The 23,756-nt window shown below is 37.6% G+C and overlaps 2 protein-coding genes and 1 pseudogene across 3 annotated transcripts; all 3 read left to right on the forward strand.

Moving 5' to 3' along the window:
• LOC129431932 (uncharacterized) overlaps positions 1-23,756 on the forward strand; it is a 496,207-nt pseudogene that overhangs the window by 253,565 nt on the left and 218,886 nt on the right.
• LOC129453496 (uncharacterized) lies at positions 6,409-17,717 on the forward strand. The gene is made up of 9 exons (XM_073869451.1): positions 6,409-9,191; positions 9,781-9,925; positions 12,792-12,954; positions 14,065-14,257; positions 14,373-14,432; positions 14,784-14,900; positions 15,508-15,594; positions 15,852-16,316; positions 17,040-17,717. Exons 1-9 carry the CDS (start codon positions 9,108-9,110, stop codon positions 17,715-17,717), a joined length of 1,992 nt encoding a protein of 663 aa, XP_073725552.1. The 5' UTR covers positions 6,409-9,107.
• Positions 17,698-23,685, forward strand: LOC141365278 (uncharacterized). Of its 2 annotated transcripts, XM_073869462.1 has the most exons (3): positions 17,698-19,057; positions 19,174-19,296; positions 22,794-23,685. In XM_073869462.1, exons 1-3 carry the CDS (start codon positions 17,842-17,844, stop codon positions 23,012-23,014), a joined length of 1,560 nt encoding a protein of 519 aa, XP_073725563.1. In that variant the 5' UTR covers positions 17,698-17,841; the 3' UTR covers positions 23,015-23,685. The 2 variants fall into 2 exon arrangements, with proteins under 2 accessions (XP_073725563.1, XP_073725560.1); XM_073869459.1 differs by lacking the exon at positions 22,794-23,685 and having other exon boundaries at positions 19,174-19,976.

Here is a 23,756-nt window from a genome sequence, read left to right on the forward strand (position 1 = left end):
CACAGTGAGCTCATACTATGGTCATAATTTTGGGGGAACGGCAAACTCATTTTGTTATAGCAGGACAGCACACATGTCTGGAAAATGTTTGCCCAAGAGTAGAACGTCATCTTACCTGTAAATTCTAACAAATACTATAGAAATGATTGTAGGATCAAATTTAGGACACTTCCTGTCACGGTAGGTTTGACGAAGAGAACCCAAACGCAGACAAATGTAAAAATAAACTGAAGGTTTATTTAAACCACACAACACAAAAACCCACGAGGGGGTAAAACAGGTAATAAATGACGAAGTAGATAACAAAACAAAGAAACAACACTGAATACTAAATAACAAAAGACTCTATGAACTCGATTCAGGCAACACGGAATGACGTGAACTAAGGCAGTGAATGTAGACGAACATATGAGCACAAGACAGAGAACGAGAGGGCATAATAAAGACAAGAACTAAAATGGGGAACAGGTGCAAATCATTACATAATAAGGATGAGAGCACATAAGGGAGTAGGGTAAAAGTGACAAGACACTGGGAACATGTGGCCAAAGCATACAATGATACTCCACATGTCCCCACACAAAACACAGTACTGCCATGATCTTGCCCTATGAAATCAGACCTGAATCTAACACAGAGGTCTGACAAGACCATGACAGTGACAAGACACTGGGAACACATGGAAGCCACACACAATATGACTCCACGTGTCCCTACACAGAACACAGTACTGCCATGGTCTTGCCATATGAACTCAGACCTGAATCTAGCACAAATGTCTGGCAAGACCATGACACTTCCTACACAGCATTTTATACTGCCATAAACATGGTATAATGAATATACAATATAAAATTTCATCAAGAACGTAATGGCATCAATAAGCCTAAATAAAGGTAGAAAGCTCACACAGATTGGATGTAAAAGTGACCGGGATTCACAGATTTGTTTTGTCCAAGCATTGTGGCCTAGTGGTTAGAGAGTCAGACTTGTGTGTAACCCAGAGGTTAGTGATTCGATTCCCGCAGCTGGCAGGAAGTGATTGATTGTTGGGGTGTTGCAGTGATAGTTGCTGTGTGTGTGTGTGTGTGTGTGTGTGTGTGTGCACTTACTTATGTCACTTTTGGGGACATTCACCAGAGTACACACCAGTAAACTGAGGACCACCTTGACAATTTAGGACTTTTTTGATGTCCTCATTTGTTTGACTATATAATGGCATTCAGCATGTCCTAAAATGGTGTCCTAACTTAAAATCTCACTTGTCCCAAAAATGCACTTTTACATGATTTGTGTACTCAAAGTGTGTATGCCCCCCCACTAATTTGTGTATAATGCAGCGCCCTCTAGGAGAACTGCACTTCCTGAAAGATACACACTCGGGAGATTCTGACCAATCACAGGCCAGGAAGATTAGGGCCCCATATCGCCCCAATCGGCCATTAAATGAACTGCACATTTTAAATATAATGATAATCTGACCAATCAGAGGCCAAATACGCGATCAGTAGAGATTGCGGAAGATATTATATGAAAGAATTGACACATTATTTACAGTTGTTTAAAATAAACCCTATCAATTTAAAACAGACTAACCTGTATTAAGAATCAGGATCTCTTATGATGTGTTTCTCAACTTTGCATCGTATACTCGGTTTCTCTGTCGCGTCTGTGTAAAGATGACCCGTGCAGCCTCTCCCTCGACTCACTCATCGAGTGACTGACAGGACCCGCGGTACAGTAATGCAGGCAGCACGTCTGTTTGTGCTGCGCAGATCGATCGGTTTGTGACATCACAGTTTTGCGAAAGCGATTCAAAAGCACACTCAACCGTCTGTGCTCGCGGTAGTTTGATTTCATAGCCGGACCAATATGCGCAGCGCTGTATAAAATCGATAACAGTTGTTTATTAATGGTGCAGGAACAGTTTAATACAGCGGAGACGGACATTAGGCTTTAAAGGAAACATTTCTTTCTAAAAGTAAAGTGGTATGTTTACATTTAATGCAGTAGGTGTCATTACAATGTTTTTGTTTATTTAATTAAATATATATGACACAACGCTTACGAAAATTAACCATGGTTTTACTACAGTTAAACAAAAACAAATAGTAAACCATGGTAACCACAAAATAACCATGGTTGTTGATAACCAAAAACTATAATTGGTTAGTGTAGTAAAACCATGCTTTTGCTGATAGTAATCATTACCCCAAAAAACATGATTAATACACTTTTAACACAATAAAACCATGGTTAATTTTCGTAAGGAAAATATGTTAAAACATGAGGAATTGTGTGCTTTTTGTTGCAGTTTGATTGGTTTGAATATTTTTTCCTTCTTTATGTTTAGTTTGAAAATCGATCTCTGACCATTCTGTTTAATTCAGATGGCTAAGCAGACTGTAGCCCAATCCCCACTCCACACAGTAAGCACAGCAAACATCACCTCATGGCATCAGATAGTGATTTATAATATAAACAATCCTCATGCCATATTTCATCATTAATTATTATATTCAGTTTCTAGAATAAGAATAAATGTGTATTTTCAGTTTATTAACTAAAAGCTCTAAAAACAATCACAAATCAAGATGAAGTTTATATGATTTTTATAATTATATAGCTGGAATTCAAAGAAGTAAGGTTAGCAGTTTGTCAGTCAGTGATTTCATGCTTTCCACCACATGTCACATCAGACTTTACAACACATATACAATTCTCATTCAGAAATAAAGTCATATAAGCTGTTTGTTAGAGAACTTGATCATTTAATTTAAAAGGTGCAGTCCTCTGAAGTAAAGTTAGCCTCACATGTCTAAATGCCCTTCCCCCGACATCACAGTAGCACATCAGACTTTACAACACATATACAATTCTCATTCAGAAATTAAGTCATATGAGCTGTTTGTTTAGAGAACTGTATCATTTAATTTAAAAGGTGCAGTCCACTGATGTAAAGTTAGCAGTTTGTCAGTCAGTGATTTCAGGCCTCACATGTCTAAACGCCCTTCCCCCGACATCACAGTAGCACATCAGACTTTACAACACATATACAATTCTCATTCAGAAATAAAGTCATATAAGCTGTTTGTTTAGAGAACTGTATCATTTAATTTAAAAGGTGCAGTCCACTGAAGTAAAGTTAGCAGTTTGTCAGTCAGTGATTTCAGGCCTCACATGTCTAAACGCCCGTCCCCCGACATCACAGTAGCACATCAGACTTTACAACACATATACAATTCTCATTCAGAAATAAAGTCATATAAGCTGTTTGTTTAGAGAACTGTGTCATTTAATTTAAAAGGTGCAGTCCACTGAAGTAAAGTTAGCAGTTTGTCAGTTAGTGATTTCAGGCCTCACATGTCTAAACGCCCTTCCCCCGACATCACAGTAGCACATCAGACTTTACAACACATATACAATTCTCATTCAGAAATAAAGTCATATAAGCTGTTTGTTAGAGAACTGTATCATTTAATTTAAAAGGTGCAGTCCTCTGAAGTAAAGTTAGTAGTTTGTCAGTCAGTGATTTCAGGCCTCACATGTCTAAACGCCCTTCCCCCGACATCACAGTAGCACATCAGACTTTACAACACATATACAATTCTCATTCAGAAATAAAGTCATATAAGCTGTTTGTTAGAGAACTTTATCATTTAATTTAAAAGGTGCAGTCCTCTGAAGTAAAGTTAGCAGTTTGTCAGTCAGTGATTTCAGGCCTCACATGTCTAAGCGCCCTTCCCCCGACATCACAGTAGCACATCAGACTTTACAACACATATACAATTCTCATTCAGAAATAAAGTCATATAAGCTGTTTGTTTAGAGAACTGTATCATTTAATTTAAAAGGTGCAGTCCTCTGAAGTAAAGTTAGCAGTTTGTCAGTCAGTGATTTCAGGCCTCACATGTCTAAGCGCCCTTCCCCCGACATCACAGTAGCACATCAGACTTTACAACACTACAATTCTCATTCAGAAATAAAGTCATATAAGCCAGCTGTTTGTTTAGAGAACTGTATCATTTAATTTAAAAGGTGCAGTCCACTGATGTAAAGTTAGCAGTTTGTCAGTCAGTGATTTCAGGCCTCACATGTCTAAACGCCCTTCCCCCGACATCACAGTAGCACATCAGACTTTACAACACATATACAATTCTCATTCAGAAATAAAGTAATATAAGCTGTTTGTTTAGAGAACTGTATCATTTAATTTAAAAGGTGCAGTCCACTGAAGTAAAGTTAGCAGTTTGTCAGTCAGTGATTTCAGGCCTCACATGTCTAAACGCCCTTCCCCCGACATCACAGTAGCACATCAGACTTTACAACACATATACAATTCTCATTCAGAAATAAAGTCATATAAGCTGTTTGTTTAGAGAACTGTATCATTTAATTTAAAAGGTGCAGTCCACTGAAGTAAAGTTAGCAGTTTGTCAGTCAGTGATTTCAGGCCTCACATGTCTAAACGCCCTTCCCCCGACATCACAGTAGCACATCAGACTTTACAACACTACAATTCTCATTCAGAAATAAAGTCATATAAGCTGTTTGTTTAGAGAACTGTATCATTTAATTTAAAAGGTGCAGTCCACTGATGTAAAGTTAGAAGTTTGTCAGTCAGTGATTTCAGGCCTCACATGTCTAAACGCCCTTCCCCCGACATCACAGTAGCACATCAGACTTTACAACACATATACAATTCTCATTCAGAAATAAAGTCATATAAGCTGTTTGTTTAGAGAACTGTATAATTTAATTTAAAAGGTGCAGTCCTCTGAAGTAAAGTTAGCAGTTTGTCAGTCAGTGATTTCAGGCCTCACATGTCTAAACGCCCTTCCCCCGACATCACAGTAGCACATCAGACTTTACAATACAATTCTCATTCAGAAATAAAGTCATATAAGCCAGCTGTTTGTTTAGAGAACTGTATCATTTAATTTAAAAGGTGCAGTCCACTGAAGTAAAGTTAGCAGTTTGTCAGTCAGTGATTTCAGGCCTCACATGTCTAAACGCCCTTCCCCCGACATCACAGTAGCACATCAGACTTTACAACAATTCTCATTCAGAAATAAAGTCATATAAGCCAGCTGTTTGTTTAGAGAACTGTATCATTTAATTTAAAAGGTGCAGTCCACTGAAGTAAAGTTAGCAGTTTGTCAGTCAGTGATTTCAGGCCTCACATGTCTAAGCATGTCAAGATGTAGGTTAAACCGCTATAAAAATTCTTTTTTGCCCATGTCTATTAAGCTCATTAACTCTAATATGTAGGTGTGTGAAATGCAATCTGTTTGTTTTATCGGGGGGTGCAAAATGTAGGTTGTTGAGGTTTGTGATGTCAGTTAAGCGATTATAGGCCATGAGGAATGTGAAATATGTCAATTGTGTATTTGTAGGTCGTATGGAGTGTGCAATATAATTGTATTCTATGGGTACTATGAAATGTGCAATATGCCAACGGGTATTTATGTGTATTTCTTATCTTGTTTTTAAAGTGTGTAACTTATTAGTTTAATGCAATATATTAGTGTGGATTTTAGAGGTACTATGGAGTGTGCAGTGTGCCAATCGTGTATTTTAAAGGCCTTATGGATAGTGCAATGTATCACTCGTGTATTTGTGTGTGTAAAAATGTCTTCTGTATTGTTCTTGTAAAGTTACGGAATGGACAGAGTCCAAAACAAAATTCCCCTTTGGGGACAATAAAGTATAAAGTAAGTAAGTAAGTAAGTAAGCGCCCTTCCCCCGACATCACAGTAGCACATCAGACTTTACAACAATTCTCATTCAGAAATAAAGTCATATAAGCCAGCTGTTTGTTTAGAGAACTGTATCATTTAATTTAAAAGGTGCAGTCCACTGAAGTAAAGTTAGCAGTTTGTCAGTCAGTGATTTCAGGCCTCACATGTCTAAACACCCTTCCCCCGACATCACAGTAGCACATCAGACTTTACAACACATATACAATTCTCATTCAGAAATAAAGTCATATAAGCTGTTTGTTTAGAGAACTGTATCATTTAATTTAAAAGGTGCAGTCCTCTGAAGTAAAGTTAGCAGTTTGTCAGTCAGTGATTTCAGGCCTCACATGTCTAAACGCCCTTCCCCCGACATCACAGTAGCACATCAGACTTTACAACACATATACAATTCTCATTCAGAAATTAAGTCATATAAGCTGTTTGTTTAGAGAACTTGATCATTTAATTTAAAAGGTGCAGTCCTCTGAAGTAAAGTTAGCAGTTTGTCAGTCAGTGATTTCAGGCCTCACATGTCTAAACGCCCTTCCCCCGACATCACAGTAGCACATCAGACTTTACAATACAATTCTCATTCAGAAATAAAGTCATATAAGCTGTTTGTTTAGAGAACTTTATCATTTAATTTAAAAGGTGCAGTCCACTGAAGTAAAGTTAGCAGGGTCAGCAGTGATTATGTTTACATGGACAGTAGTAATCTAATTACTGACCTTATTCTAAATAATACAGTATTCAAATTAAGGTGTTTACATAAAATGCTTTTAATGCTTTCATGTTCCCATTTTACATGTTATAGAATAAATCCATTAATCGCAGACATTATTACATCCCCATGTTACTCCTGAACAACATAAAGTTCATCGTTGTTGTGATACTATATTATTTTTTTATTTTAAATATTACGAAAGCTTAAAGTGCAGTTAATTATTTGTTATATGTGTTAGATGTAGGGTTGCTAACTTTGTCACCCTCACCAAATACAGGACAAAAGGTGGTCTGCTGCAGCAGTGCAGGCATGGTTTTGTTTGTATACAGTGTAGCCTATTTTGTCCAAATGATAGCTAATCCCTTAATTAAAATTGTATAATAACTCTTATGCCTTGGCAACATACAATGGGTTTATTAACAGTTTGTTGGTACAGCAGGTACTTTTAACACAGTCCTTAAATTGAACCATTACCGTATAACGCTGCTGAAAAAAAACAGCATCAAACCAGCATGGACCAGCAGGGGAATTATGCTGGTCTATGCTGGTTTAGCTGGTGGTCACAGCATACCAGCACCAAAACACAGCATATGCTGGTATGACCAGCATGGGATGCTGGTGCTAATGCTGGTTTAGCTGGTGCTAATGCTGGTTTGGTGCTGGTTTAGCTGGTGCTAATGCTGGTGCTGATGCTGGTTTGATGCTGGTTTAGCTGGTGTTCACTAGCAGACCAGCACCAAAACACAACATATGCTGGTCTTGCTGGTATGCTGTTTTTTTCAGCAGGGAAGACAAAACAGTTGTTACTTCTGCACTAAGGGTAATTAAACGTTATCCCCTTCATGTTCATCTTACATGTGACAAACTAAAACTAACATAGATTCAATGATTCTGTGAGCTGTAGTTTTGCAGAGTCAACTTCAAATACTTTAATTAAAACACACAGGATGTGAATTAGAAGTGTGAGAATGTCCAAGCAAAGTTGGAAATGTTTTGTTGGGGCCTTTAAGATCGATTTATTACGCAGGTCTGGATCAGTGATCTCTTTGTAATTGAGACTGAGCATTTTAATTATGAAGATCTTTGCACAAATAATAAAAGGATAACATGATATCATATTATATGACCCCCTTTAGCGTATACTGATTGTGTTTGAGATTATTCTCAAGTGTTCAGCACTGCTTGCTACTTGTTTGACTTCATGCGGTGCCGCATGAACAGACAGGCGGATGAAATCAAAGTACCGCGAGAGCATTTCGATAGCAGTCCACTTTGTCTGAATTCTCAAATCACTCTTGTTGGATTTTGTCGTCATCTGCTTCTCAGTTGTTGTGGAGCCACAAGAAGTCGAGCAAGCCTGTTGTATCAGTCACTGTTTAGATCAACGTAGCAGTCAAAAACAAGACATGGGAGGTCACATACAGTACTAAAATCAATGAGACCCAAAATACGGACATGCCGACTAATACGGGACAGTTGGAAACCTAGCTAGAGGGCCTTTCCTGCTTGAAGCCATCTGTTTACAGCCAAACGGTTGACCACTGTGTGTGTATATGTGTCCTGTCACAAAACTCCCACACAACGTTAGTATTGTGATTGAAGTGTGTAGGTCATGATGCACTTTGATAATGAAGCTAAAATATGAATATGAATTTGATTTGTGTTTACTTTGATTATGACTTTAGCCAAATAAGAGTAATTAAAAACCACTGTTTACATCTTAGTTTTGCAGTTGTTTTATTTGAATATTGTTGTGCATGTAAACATTGAAACCCACTTGTTTTAGCCACTGATGCTCCACATCAGAGCAGCACATCAAACTGCTAACTACACAACCAGAAGAAATTAACAGGAGATTTAGTGTCATTTGAGGTTATCAACATATAAACATGCTTTTCACACTGGAAAAGTTAACACCAGGTTATTCTAAACCCCGGGTTAACGGAATCCTGGGTTATCTGTTTCACGTGTCACACTGTTCGTGCTTAACCAGGGGTTAAGAGATAACCCTGGGTATTCATAATCTGAAGTTACACATTGTGTATTCCTAAACCCTAGGTCAGGTGTCTAAAACCCTGCTCATACACCTGTCTGTAATTATCAAACAACCCTGAACACCTTCTGTTTCAGCTGTGTTCAATTTGGGTCAAAAGTTATTATATTATATTTTTTACTTGTTTAAAAAAGCTTTGTTGCATGTTTAATTTTTATTAGGTAATAAAAAAGACAGTCCAATAAGATATTGTAGGTGGAGCAGTAAATGTTCTCAAGAAACAGAGCTTTCATTAAGCTGTTTTGTTGTATGTATTAAATGTTTTTAAAAGTACATTCCATCAATTAATTTCCATGTGGATTTGTCAACATTTAGAGGAATCTCTCTGTAAATAGCAGTTGTTTTGGACAGTAGCACGAGGTGCTGTGCTGATCCCCTTGTCTGTAGCGTAACAGCAAAAACACTAAGCTGTGTTCATACAGCGCTGCGCAGATCGAACAGGATATGACATCACAGTACCGCGAGATCAAACTTTATCAATACGTGCTCGAATCGCTCACGCGATATTTCAACGTGACATCCTTTCGGCCTTCCTATCAACGACACTTTTACTACGCAAGTCAGCAGCAGTGGATTCGTTTCCCTGGAAATGCAGACACGTGATAATGACATCACCGCTGTTAGCCCCAATTTCCCGCGAAGCAGACTACACGCGCTCATTATAGGAGGAAAGGTGAGTTCAGTCCTATGTATAATAACATATTTTTGCAAAATATCAAAGATAAGCAGGATTAACATACGATTTGTGAAATATTTTATCTTATTTGACGGTTTGTGGTCAAAAATATTATCTTCCTGAGTAGCCTATAATGATATTGGCATTGGTCAGTAAACAAACATTCGGTTTCAGAGTAACTTAACTTACTTTACTGATCTATTAATGTTGTCCATAAACGACTAAGTGCTTAGTAAAATTATGTGAAATAGCAGTAATAGATTGGGTAATTAGTAATTAATTCTTATTGTTTAATCTAAGTTTCAATCATGCGATTTTCTTATCATGCACAGTGGCACGAATAGCCACAGATATCTTTAAAGATTTTAAGTTGTGTATGTATATCTAAGTTAACTACAGTTGTGTATGTATGTATGTATGTATGTGTGTGTGTATATCTAAGCTATATGTATATTTACAAAAGTATACATGCATAAACATAAGTTAGATACATATGTTATACCATTTGTTGGCTATTTGGGTAAACAATTTTAGCAACCTTAATATTATGGTTGATTAATCGATTGATTAATTTAATTATTTTCAGTCATTGCATGTCACTGCAGTCGCCATGATGCTGGGTATACCAAGGCAGAAAAAACGAAAAAGACCTCAACAGGATGCTGAGCATCACATTACTTGCAAAACAGACAAGCCTGAGCTTTATGAGCAAGTTATCAGCAAATATAAAGGTAAGATAAATTCTGTAGTATAGACGGTTTTCTTTCATGTACGCAAATGTAAGTTGCAAAGCATAGTTTATTTGTATGTGCATACAGACTTTTGATGCATGCGCATTGCGACAAAATGCAACACATCGCCTGGGCTACCTACTTCAAAATCCGTCAGTGAATGCATGATGGAAATTGTGTCACGTGCACTCTACATGGACTCTTGTGATAGATCCTGCTGACTTAAAGGGGCAATGAATCTGTCGATTTTATTGTTTTACTACTGTTGTCTGATATCTACTTATGATGTTCGCGTGGTTTTTCCATTCAAAAACATCAAAGGCAATAAGTAATAGGTTATTTTGTAACATGGATTAGTTGCTCTCTGGATAATGGTTCGTTTGAAGGGGCTGGCCGCAGTGAAGACCTGGACGTAAACGCCCACTGCTATGATCCCCGTCATTACATGTGGGGAAATGTTTTAAAAACATTGATGTGTAAAAATAGCAGCCGAACACAAATATGTTTGAGCCACAAAAGATTCTGGGTGCTAAAGATGATACCCATAAATGATAATACGTATAGTAAAGTATAAACTAAACTCAACGTGACTAAATTACCATAAACAACACAAGTAAGCACGCATCAGAATCTAAACCACGGCTGATAAGTCCTTATCACTAACTTTGTATATTTCTATTGTGCTTGTGAGGTTGCTCTTACATACACGTAACGTTACATACCACAGTTATATGATAAAAAAGCTTTGTTGAGTGTTGGACCTTACAAACGCGACTTGCCTAAATTACCGTATACAACACAGTAAGCAGGCATCAGAATCTAAATTAGGGCTGGTAAGTCCTTCCTTATAACTAACTTTGTATATTTCTATCGTTATATTACAGTCATATTGTTAAGTGTTGCACCTTTATTAATGGTTTAATTTTTTTAGTAAATTAAAACAGTAAAATATACGTGTTTAGACACTGATGTTACAACAGGACATATCAAGCGATCTTTTACTAAACAGTAGTGACGCGTAGTAACTTAAAGTAAAATGTATTTCTCACTGTGTATACTGTTGTGTCATTCCTGCCAGATGCAATATTACTGGTGCTTTTAATCACAGTTTCTCTGCAAATCCAGCACCGACTCATGGCTTCTTTACAAATGAATCCGTGGTACACATAGTAAACAAACACTCCCCACCCGAGCTGGAACTTCTTCAAAAACAAACTTTAACCACGCATTCCTAATGTTATGTTCCAAGCCTCCGTTAAACAGCGTCTGTGTTCTTCCCATAGACGGTTCTTCCACAACCGAACACTTTGTTGGGTACTTATAACAGATCACCACGTCAAAATAAAAGGAAACATGTTTTCAAAAGTCATTTTGGTTACATTTGGCAATCTTTAAAGACATGTTTACTAGGGGTGGCACGGTTCACAAAACCCTCGGTTCGGTTCGTATCACGGTTTAATGGCCACAGTTCTCGGTTCTGTACGGTTCTTGTTGTTATTTTTACTTTTAATTTTGAACACTCCAGAAATGTATTATCTTATTAATGTAGTAATTATCCATAATTTAGGATACATTATTAAAAAAGTTATATCATGTAATCATGCACAAACTGAATTTGACTTTAAGCACATTATTGGGACCCTCTCTTTTTTTGGCAAAAAAGGAGAATGTGTATATCCATCTTATGTGCCTTTTTAGCACACAAAGATAACTTGCATTTATCAAACTGCCAACTTCAGTGTAGCTCTTAGATTTATCACCGAGAGGCTGCTTAAATACTGCAGAGAGTATATGTGGACGAGAGAGAAACACAACGTTTACACCTGTAATATTTAAATCCGTCTCTTTTTTCCACTTTTGACCACTTCTGTCCTGGTTACTTTAAGAGGCAATTTATGAAATAAGATCGCGCAACTTTCCTACGCTAGCAAAATGAAACTACGCGGAAATCAGCCGCTTTAGTTTTATCAATAAAAGGCTAAAAATAGCGCACGTTCACTGTGTTTTCGCGGCAGAAGTCAGAAAAGACGTTCAGTACCTTAGCTTAGATAAATGGGCGGAGAGAAGGCGGTCTCCTGTGGCTGTTCGAACAAATTCAACCCATAGACTGCAGTTCTATCTATTGTTTTTTTCTACTGTCATTGTAGGTAACATCCTCCAACTCCGGGCAGACTTCCTTTTCTCTCCCACTTGCCATTTCTACATGTAACATAACCTGCAGCACTCACTCTCCACAACAGTCAACTTTTCTTTCGCGAAAGGGAAACACGCCATCTGAGGCAAGGTCACATACAGGGCACGAGGCTATTGCGCATGCCATGAACCGTGCGACGCACACGCGCTCCGAACTGAACGATTCGGATTTTTTTCATGAACCGTGCCACCCCTAATGTTTACTGATTGTTGAGACACTGCATGGTTTGCTTTACCCCTGACCCACACATGTCACGCAAAGCTGTGGACGGGGCTACAAAAGTGGTCATTGTATATGGGTTTGGGGAGGTGTTTCAATTCTACTCTGACATCATATTTCAGCACATTCCTGAATAGACCATTTTCCTGGCTTGGTGCAAAAAACTGTTATATTTCAATAGCACGGACGTTTTCAAATTTGTGATGTTCATTTAAGTATGATGACCTCTTATATAACAAATTATCAAGGTAAAATTTATTGTTTTACTCCTTTTAATCCAGCCGACAACAACAAAATGAAAGATCCAACTAGGGCAATGTCCAAATTTGTTGGATACCACAGATAAAACTTCAGATCTAGTAATTTTTATTATTGTTTTTGGATAAGAGCTCATGAAAATAATAATTAACTTTAAAGGAACATCAGAACTTACTGGTATTTTTTTCTTTTTAGGACGTGGAGTTTTCACCACTGAAGCATTTTTTAGAGGTGATTTTGTCCTTGAATACAGAGGTGAACTTCTGACTTCAGAGGAGAGCCTTGATCGATCTAAACTCTACAATGACGTTGAGAACACATTCTTGTTTGATTTTCAGTGGCATGGCAAAAATTGGTGGTGAGTATAGAGTTATTGTCTTGAAGTAATAGGGCGGTTAAGGGTTAGTTCACCAAAACTCCTGGGTCCTGGTGATCCTCGTCTCTGCACATTTGGTATGACGCACTCAGCACCCAGCTGATGATTTTTATTGTGTGTAAAAAAGCAGACACAAAGGGGCAGTTTTCCATACAGGGTTTAGATTAATCCAGGACTAGGGCTTAGTAATATTAGGACATTTTACAAAAAAAAAACATTGCTGTGCATCTTGTGATAAAAACAGTGGCACTGATATGTTAAAGAGCACCTATTGTTTTTAAATTTCCTTTGGTGTGTAAGTGTGTATTAGTACATGTTAACAATGTGCAAAAGTTACAAACCTCAAAGTAAACCATGACGCGAGTTATCGTCTCCAACGTAAATCTCTTTTCTTGGATTACAACAAACACATGGATTGTAGGCAAAAGGTTTACTTCCTGGGGATTGGTGATGTAGACAAGACCGACATTATCATAATTCATCCTGCTTCGAACTCAGCCTGTAAGTTAACTCCTGTAACTCCTGTTAGTAACTGAATCTTTCAATCATGGTAAGAAGTCTCACGTTTCCAGCTGACAGAGCTAATCAGACCAATCACAACATACAGATTAGCTGACCAATTAGGCACACAGCTTTTCAAATCCGTGCGTTTCAGGAAGAGAGTGAAATCTGGAAATACAAAAATAAACCTTATGTGGAAAATAATGTGTTTTTTAACCATAAACCACATGAACACATTATATTATACCAAATACACAAAATAATATTGTTTTTTAGCAATGAAATAGGAGCTCTCTAAGATATCTCAGTGAAAGCTGTTTTCTGTTCAGACAATTCAAACTTGTATTCAAGTCTGCGAATAGACTTTAGCCCTGTTCAGGAATCTGCCCCAAAATGTGTAGAGCAGACCATATAACCAGACCCACTGATGTAAAATGCCTTAAAGCCCAAAAAACTCATTTTGATTTCATGTAGTTGTTAAGATATGTTTACAGAAGTTACTCTTACGAGGTACAGGCATAAAGGAAACAACTGCTGTACAAGATTACAAATCAGTCTCTTATGCTTGGTGTTATTTTTATGTATTTATAGCATGGATGCATCCAAGGAAGATGGGTCTTTGGGAAGACTTGTAAATGATGAGCACAGAAATCCTACATGCAAAATAAGAACTGTTGAAGTGAACAAAAAACCTCATCTGTGTCTTTTTGCTGTACGAGATATTCAACCAGGGGAAGAAATCACTTACAGTTATGGAGATTCAGATTGGCCTTGGCGAGCTAAGGTACTGTCAAGTATATCCTAAGAATCTTTAAAAATATTTCATGATTACATTTTTCTCTTATGCTGATTTGATACCATGTGATTGTGTTCTCATATTTCTCAAATCTTTCATTTAGGTATCATCAACAGAATCCAGTGATGAAAGCCCAGTCAGCAGTTTGGATTTGCAGAAATTGGTAAGTACACAAAACATCTATATTCGGGTTCTATACAGTCATGTGGGAAACTAGCAATTTGAGAGGTTTTTGACATATTGGACAAGCATTTAATCCTCTGTGAAACAGTGCCACAACTTCTAAATCATGCATTTTTTCAGTAAACGTATTCTTGTTTTTTTTTTTAAACAGAGGAAAACTGACATTTTTAAAAGTAGGCTCAGCTAAAGTTACTGTAGGACAGATGAACGTGTAGCTTATATTACTGCATCTCACTGTCTTTTATACATCACAGTATAAAACAAAACCATACAAAAGCTTAGCAAATACAGTACAAAATGTACCCCCTAACTCTTCTTTTCTGACTTCCAGTTCCATCAGGCTCCTCCTGTTTCCTCATCTGCCTTGTATAAGGTGTACATCAATGAACCACATAAGCAAGTTGAGCCACAACAGTCAGGCAAAGCAAGTACATCAGAGAATAAAATGGTAACCATTCTATACATGCAGAAAGTATCTTAGGCCGTTTACTTCATCAGATAACTAGTTACACTATATGGACAGAAGTATGGGACAGCAACTTCTAGTGAACACATTTAACTACTCATTTCTGTGAGCACAAATCTTAATGCTACAGCATATAATGATATTTTCCAAAATTGTGTGCGTCTAATTTTATAGCAGCAGTTCGGGCAGAGCTCTTTTCTATTCAAACATGACAATGGCCCCACAATCGATTTTGTGTTTTAAAGACATTCAAGTCTTTAGTAAATCACAACGGTCGTTATTTAACAACAAAATGATGGTTTGCGCTGGCACAAGCTGTTAGTAAATCTGGCCCATAGACCCTTCTTACTTTATGTGCTATATCTTTTCTAACAGATTTATGGGTTTCCTTATTTAGTTTACTAAACTAAATTTATTTGGCTTGCTCTTAATCTAAACCAGAGCACTTGAAATTAAGCAATATTTTATATTTACTTTTTGTTTTCTATATTTTTAATTGGTTTTGCCTAATGTCTTTGAAGTCACAGCTTTTAACATTATGTACATTTTACTTTTATTTTAAGTTAAATACCTTTTCATATATCCTCAGAAACTCAAAGATTGCCATGAGCGCTTTAACAGAGCACAAATTAAAACGAAAAAGACTGCCATAGAGCCATTACAAGAATATTTCATGGTGAGTAATATTTGGATATGATCATCACATTACTTGATTAGCACCTCAGTCAATTAAGACTTTATTATTTAAAGTGTTAATAGTTGTTGAACAGTTTCCATGCTGCTTTTATTTTTAATTTTTTTTTCAATTATACTTTTAAAGTTACAGACAGTATTATAGCATACACATTTAATGCATCGTCTTAGGCACCCTGTGCTATGTCTACCTCTGTAGAAGCCTTATTTCCCTCATACCCTTCTCCTTCTCCTGTGCAGCCCTCATCACCTGTGAAGACCACATCATGGTCCTCTTCTAATGTGCAGCCCTCATCACCTGTGATGACCACATCATGGTCCTCTTCTCATGTGCAGCCCTCATCACCTGTGATGACCACATCATCTTCCTCTGCCCTTGTGCAGCCCTCATCACCTGTGAAGACCACATCATGGTCCTCTTCTCATGTGCAGCCCTCATCACCTGTGATGACCACATCATCTTCCTCTGCCCTTGTGCAGCCCTCATCACCTGTGAAGACCACATCATCTTCCTCTGCACTTGTGCAGCCCTCATCATCTGTGATGACCACATCATCGTCGTCTTCTCCTGTGCAGCCCTCATCACCTGTGAAGACCACATCATCGTCCTCTTCTCCTGTGCATCCCTCTACACCCTTGCCCTGTGCTGCTTCCACCCCTGTGATTTCCTCATCACAGGTGTCTGAGACACTATCTTTAATGGAGGTGGGTAATTGAGATTAGTAAGAACTGTTTAATGTGAATTCACAGACCTAATATTATTATCATCTATGTCAGTGTTTCCCAACCCTGGTCCTCGGGCACCCCCTTCCAGAAAGTTTTAGATGTCTCCTTATTTAAAACACCTGATTTGACTCATCAACCTCCTTCCAAAATGGTAAAGACGTGTCCCTAACAAGCTGATGAGTTAAATCAGGTGTGCTTAACAAGGAGACATCTAAAACTTTCTGGGAGGGGGTGCCCGAGGGCCAGGGTTGGGAAACACTGATCTATGTCATGGTGCAAGAAGATTTTATGATACAGTTGTATTGTACAGAGTTTCTGTTTGTGATTATCAAACCGTGCCAAGTGTGCCATCTACTAAGGCCTTATTTGCTGAGCTACAGTTTGAAATGTATCTAGTTGAAATAACTGTTTTTTACTCTTAAGTGTTTTATTTTTTTAATTATTATTATTTACATTTAATAATTATATACAATTTTATGTACATTAGTTTTGTTTGCCTTAATGAGTGCATCTGGAAAAAGAACAATCAAGAAAAAGACAGGTTTGTAATTAACCATGCACTTTATATGCTTAAATGAGTTCCTCTTGTTGAAAATCAGTTGGATTCTGGCAGTTGTCTATCCCATTAAGCAAGTTTTTAAACATTTAGTTAAAGAAATAATTTTGCATGATTTAAGTAAGTGTAACATTTTTCTCATTTAGTATTCTGGGAGTGCCTACAGTGATTCAGATGTTACGGACTACAGTGATGTTGACTACATACCCCAGATCAGCTCAGATGAATCAGATGGAAGTGCTTCTGGACAAAGCAAGGCTGAAAGAAGTTCAGATGGATCAAACAATAAGTTTGAATGTAGTGATCCTAGACCCAACAAACGTTTAAGACATACTAAATCAACCCTTTCAAAAAGGAAAGCTGAAGAGGCAGGTAGTTCATCTGCCAAATGTATGACAGCAGTGTCATCAAAAAGGATGAAATGCCAAACTGAAGAGACCAAAACCTCATCTGACAAAAAGACTTTGGTTCAGTCAATGCCATCACCACAAAAAAAGAGCAGGTCATATAACAAAAAACAGTATTGCCTTTATTGCTCTAAGCCATATGCAAAAATGGCAAGACACCTTGAGTTTGTACATCGCAATGAAGTAGAGGTTGCAAAGGCTGTAGCTTTCCCAAAACGATCCAAAGAACGAAGAGTCCAGTTAAACCTTCTTAGAAAAAGGGGCAACTTTGCCCACAACACAGATGTGGTGAGAAAAGGGGAAGGTGAGATGATTGCCTGCTACCGTCCAAAAAAAGTGCAAAAACCCCAAAGAATTTATCCACTGTATTCACTGTCAAGGCCTTTACAACAAGCTCAGCCTATGGAAACACATTAAAAACTGTCCACTTAAACCGAAGGATGATGATGCTCAGGGCAGAAAAAGAGTAAGATCTCTTTGTGCCCTAAAAACACCTGTTGGCTTAGAGGTGAGTAAAGGTTTCAAGAAAGTACTTTCCCTGATGAACTATGACGAAGTTTCAAGGGTGATTCATAGTGACAGATGCATCATGCAACTGGGAGAGCACATGTTTAACAGGATGGGATCTGATGTGACCAGACATGACTACATCCGACAGAAAATGAGAGAAGTTGGCAGACTTCTTCTTGAAGCAAGAAGGATAACCCCACTGAAAACAATGGAGGACTTCATGATACCAGCAAACTTCAAACATGTCATATCAGCTGTGAAAGTTGTGTCTGGCTTTGACGAAGAGAAGAACTCTTACCGCATTCCCTCTTTAGCCCTCAAACTTGGACATTCTTTAAAAAAGATCTGTAGCATTGTTGAAAGTAATGCGATGATGTATGGAGACCATGAGCGTGCTGAGTGTGCTCGAGACTTCAGAAAAGTACACCAAGCGAGGTGGAATGAATACATTTCTGCTGGTGCTATAACTACATTGAAGGAAGCCAAGTGGAATGCACCACAGATCATTCCTTTCACTCAGGATGTCAAAGTCCTGCACGCACATCTAGAAAAGAAACGGGATAAATTCCTTAATAAACTTAAAAACTGCCCGTCTGCAGACAGCTATGCTGCTTTGGCCAAAGTCACACTCTCCCAAGTTATCCTGTTCAATAGACGAAGAGAAGGTGAGGTGTCACGGATGCTTTTGTCAGCTTTTCAAAGCCGGGATTCTTCTGAGCTGCATGAAGACATAGCCATCTGTCTTTCTGAGTTCGAGAGGAAGCTGTGTAAACACTTTACCAGAGTAGAGATCCGTGGTAAGCGAGGGAGAAAGGTCCCTGTCCTCCTCAAACCTTCATTGGTTTCTGCCATGGAGCTGCTTGTTGAAACACGTGAGGCTTGTGGTGTCCCAAATGAGAATCCTTTTATGTTTGCCAGATCTGGTGCAATGTCTGCCTACAGAGGAGGAGAGTGCATAAGTAAAGCTGCTCGTGAATGTGGCATTAAGAATCCTGAAGCTCTTTCCTCAACCAGGCTCAGGAAACACATAGCTACCATGTCAAAGATTCTCAACCTTGATGAAAATGAAGCAGATCAACTGGCTGATTTTCTCGGTCACGATATAAGGATCCACAGACAGTATTACCGGTTACCAGAGGGGACATTGCAGCTGGCAAAAATGAGTAAGGTCTTAATGGCAATGGAGAAAGGAACGCTGTCCAGCTTTAAAGGAAAGAGACTTGATGAAATTGAAATCGACCCAAATGGTATGTATGAAATTAGATTTTTGTGCGAGTCTGTGCTTTACAAATTTGCAAATCTGTATTTATCTTTCATCATCTTTTGCAAAAAATGCATTGACTGATTCCTTTTATTGTTATAGAGCAACTCGAGGCCGAAGGTGATACAATGTCAAGTGATGAAGAGGATTGTAGTGACCTACCTCAGACAACATCACCAGTACCAGCAGAGACTGATCAACCATCTGCTTCACAGAAAGATCAAGGTAAAAAAATCTTTAAACTACACAAACAGCAAGAAATGGCAAACCCTGAATTACTAAATACAATACCTATAGGCAACAGTAGCAAGACAGGAGCTTTTCAAAATTTGAGTTTGTTGTACAGTCAGTTTGAAGAAATAGATAAACATATATTATGTGATTTTGTCATTTGTTCACTAATTCTGCCTACACTGTTATGTGCAAAACCTGCAATGAAATTCACATACACAGTATGATTTTTATTTACATTGTTATATTTTAATGCATCAATGCAGAATACTTAATTATAAAAAGGATTTTACTATACAGCTGTAATATGGTAAATTGGGTATATACAAGTCTTAAAAACAGTAATATGTGCCCCGTCACGGAAACCAGTGACACAAGTCGGCAAAACAACTTTTGAGCTAATGATAGAAAAGCATTTTTATATTTTTTGCAGAATCTGTTGAGATCACGAAGTAGCCTCTACATGTTTGAGATAGCAGTATTTGTATATTTAAAAGGGTACATTTTGAGGTTGATATCTGCTTTTTTTACGCAGTTTCTAGAATGCAGTAGGTGGCGTCGTAGTCTGTGTGCATTTACATGCAGGATAAGCCAGCTTTTGTTTCTTTTGTTATTGCCCCTGCCCTCAGCGTGGCTACTTAACCTCTTGAAAATGAGCCCCACTGTAGCCCAAACCAACCTACGTTCACTAAAATGGTTGTTTTTACCAAAAATACTCAGTTAGGAGTCTTCTTCGTTTCATAGCTATTCGAGCTATTCAAGAAATCTTACGGAGTAGTCTAATTTCGACTCGCTCTCGCAGTACTTTGACGTCATCAGCCTGTCAGTTCTTGCAGCGCCATATGAAGTCGAACACACAAAACGAATTCAACGATCTTTGTGTGACTTTTATGTTATTGGCTACGTATTTTGTCTATCAATATTTGCCATGAAGTCATTGGCTGATGGAGGAACGATCGAGCGATACAGTGATATACAGTGTTACGACGTAAATAGTCATCAGATTGTATATTTATAATCTATTACCAGACTTTCATTCGAAATCTGATGTAAACAATAGACTATATATTTCTATATTTCACGGCATTTGTGGACAAAAATGGTCATTGGATGATTCACACGTCTGAAACAGACTGGATTCGACTTGTGATAAACACAAAAAATCCTGTTTATTTTTTGTCTGTTGTCATCCAGACTTCTGTCACAAAAAACTACATATGATGATAGAGCATCTGTATCTCAAAACGGCTTTACAGGGTGTATGGCTTAGCTTAATGAGATGTAAATGAGCCCTATTGTCACTCCCAGCAGAACAGAGGTGAAAATGATCCAAACTTTAACAGGCTATATCTCTGCTTTGAGGTCTTTTGAGTTCCTACATTCAAATGGCCACAACTTCTCCAAATATTATCTGATTCCCATGTGTTACACATCGCTGGAAAGCTTAGATACTACACATTAAGAATCTGCCCCAGACTTGTGTCCCTACTTTTCGTGTTCGGTCACATATCTAAAAATTACAATGTTGGTGTTTTGGTGTAATATCAATTTCTTTTTAGTAGTGCTGCAGCGACGCGTCGACGTCATCGATTACGTCGACTCCGAAAATACGTCGACATGCGTAAAATGCGTCGACGCATCACGCTGTTTACATTTATCTATGGTAAAGGCTGCTTCTGCTCCTGGAAGTGTTTTCCATACATTGATTTGTTTGTGTGCGCCACAAAATCAACAATGGTTGCAACATTTACATTTTTATTTTCATTTAAAACGGCTTAATTTATTGTTGTGAGCGCTCAGTGGTGCCTCTCTTGTGCACGTGCGCTCTCTTTCTCTGCGTGAAGCCCCTAGACAGCGCCTCTCATACATGACACTGAGTGAAAGAATTAAAAGTTGGCTGTGTTTTCCGTGCGGATTCTTCTGTGTACTTGCATTTTCACGTAAACGTCAGATGTTACTGACAGAGAAGACGACTGATTCGAGTTTATCATGAAAGGTTAGCAGTGTTTTCCCACACACACTGGTTCTCTATGTGCTTGTGCACGAGCTCTCTCTCTCCTATGCCTGCGCATGTCTTCTGTAGTAACTCTGTGTAATGGCAATTTTTTTAATTTGCGCCGAATTGTCTGCGATGTCGCGTTTATAAATCAAGATTTTAGTAACTTAGTAGGATTAAACACAAGGTTATTGGGTCATGTTTTGTCACTATTTTAATAGTCTTTGGGGTGGTTTCCTGGACAGAGATTAGTTTAAGCCAGGACTAGACCTTCGTTTAATTAGGAAATATAATTAGTTTAAACAAACATGCCTTACTAAAAACATTACTTGTGTGCATTTTGAGGCCAAACTAAGGGCACTGATGTATTTAAAGATATGTCAGTGGAAGATGTTTTCAGTTTGGACAGCTCTTATATTTATTTTAGTCTAGGACTAGTCTAATCCCTGTCTGGGAAAACGCCTCTATATGTCTGACAACAGAACAGATAATATGTGAAAATAGCATTCAGTTGTGAAAATAGACCCCTTCACGGTTCACGTCACAGGCTGTTCCCAATGCGCATGTCGGGGTCAGAAAAGTCATTACAGCAGATTGAGTTGCGTATTATTCGGTATCGTCAAAAATGCCTACTTACGTCGTGGGCTGTGAAAATCGCACCAGGTCTTCCGTTAAGTTTTCGCGATTCATGCAGAAACTCAAAAACAAAAAATACAGCATTTGCTTCTGCAAGCAATTAACGTGCAGACTGGGACAATGCAAAGATCAAAGAGGCTTGTGTTTGTAGTGCTCACTTCATTTGAGGTAAGTCATCATTTTTCAGCACTGTTAGATTAAATTATAAAGCCTAAATGGTATGAACAGTTCGACCCCGTGCTGCGCGCGCACCCGATAGTCATTCAATGTTTACAAACCTTGAAGGGGTCTATACAATAAAACAAACAATGACTGTCAGATCAGACAGAGAGTAGAAAACAGATTATCCAACAGATTAAATAGCTAATCAAAAAAAGAACACTGTATTAATAAAAAAATAATCGTTAGAGTAGTCGACTAATCGGAAAAATAATCGCTAGATTAGTCGACAGAAGAAATAGTAGTTAGTTGCAGCTCTACTTTTTAGTGATCTGGCTCCCAACTGCATGAATATTGCTTTTCAAGGTACTTTGTTTGAACTTGAAATGTCAAAGTTCAATATCCTATGTAGATGTTCCTCTGTGTGGCCAGGTTATGTTTCCTCATGTCATATTCTCTAGGGGCTAGGCTTCATTTATATTGGTATATTATTTAAATTACTATAGTTTTCATTCGCCACATTTATCAACACCCATTCATTTGTGTGATGGAATTGGCCACATGAAAGTTTAATGAATCACACATGAGTGTTGTTGTAAGATTATGTTTGCGCATGTATCTGTGGTTGTTTCTACATTTGATTGATAAATAAATCCCATTGACTTTAGTTGTAATAAGGATATGATTTTTCACTTTATAGGTTCATCAATACCTCCGAAAAGAAAATGGGAAGAAGTTGAGGTAAAAGCTGTTGAAAAACACATGATGAAGTTCATAAAGACATGCAAAGTTCCTGGTAAGCAAGACTGCGAGAGATGCATTCAAGCAGAGTTAGAAGCCTTGAAGGAACGTACGTGGACTGGTGTGAAAAATTATGTGCGAAACAGGATCACCACTTTAAAAAAACAGGGTGGATTATAGGGGAGCAAATAAAAACACTTTTTTTCTTTTTACTGTAAAAAACAGAGCATGGTGAGGAAAAGTTGCCATGTTACAAAAACATAAAATAATGAATGTCTTTTCTAGAATAACTTTTTAATATGTTTAGGGCTGCAAAATGATGAATTATGACCAATCGTTTGCAGAATAATTTTTTTTTTACATCATATGTGTGTATTGTGTATAATAATTATCTATATATAAATACACACACATGTATGTTTATATTTAATAAATATAAAAATGTATAAACACATGTAAATGTTTATATGTATTTTATATTATATAAACACTTAAAATATAAATAGATTTTGTTTCTTCAAATTATACATTCATGTGTGTGTATGAGCTACATAATTATTATACACAGTACACACATATATGATGTAAACAAAAGCTTTTCTTCTGCAAACGATTCATCATTTTGTATGTTTGTAATATATAATAGGTTCCTTTCAGACAAACTGTCTTTATACTTTACACATCATGCTCTGTTTTTTAAAAATGAGTGAAAATAGTAAGGAAGAGTAAAGGTGTATGAAGAGGGAGAATTTGTTTGAGTACAGGAGGAAACAGAATATTAATGAGGTAAGCAAGACAGGAGAAGAGAGAGGATTGAATGTAATGGTAAGACGATAATTTCTGTAAAAAGCTGAGGAAGCAAAAAGAACAAGCTGCACTGACAAATTTCTCATTTTCATTCTTTGTTTACATGCATGTTTAC

Source organism: Misgurnus anguillicaudatus, chromosome 1 (genome assembly GCF_027580225.2).
Source record: "Misgurnus anguillicaudatus chromosome 1, ASM2758022v2, whole genome shotgun sequence".
NCBI classification, from domain to species: domain Eukaryota; kingdom Metazoa; phylum Chordata; class Actinopteri; order Cypriniformes; family Cobitidae; genus Misgurnus; species Misgurnus anguillicaudatus.

Excerpts from the sequence above, each read along its gene's own strand:
- LOC129453496 (XM_073869451.1), top strand. The coding sequence starts at position 9,108 with ATGCAGACACGTGATAATGACATCACCGCTGTTAGCCCCAATTTCCCG. Across the intron at positions 9,192-9,780 it reads CGCTCATTATAGGAGGAAAG|TCATTGCATGTCACTGCAGT; the intron begins GTGAGTTCAGTC and ends AATTATTTTCAG. Across the intron at positions 12,955-14,064 it reads TGGCATGGCAAAAATTGGTG|CATGGATGCATCCAAGGAAG; the intron begins GTGAGTATAGAG and ends ATGTATTTATAG.
- LOC141365278 (XM_073869459.1), top strand. The coding sequence starts at position 17,842 with ATGAACTATGACGAAGTTTCAAGGGTGATTCATAGTGACAGATGCATC. Across the intron at positions 19,058-19,173 it reads AATTGAAATCGACCCAAATG|AGCAACTCGAGGCCGAAGGT; the intron begins GTATGTATGAAA and ends TTATTGTTATAG.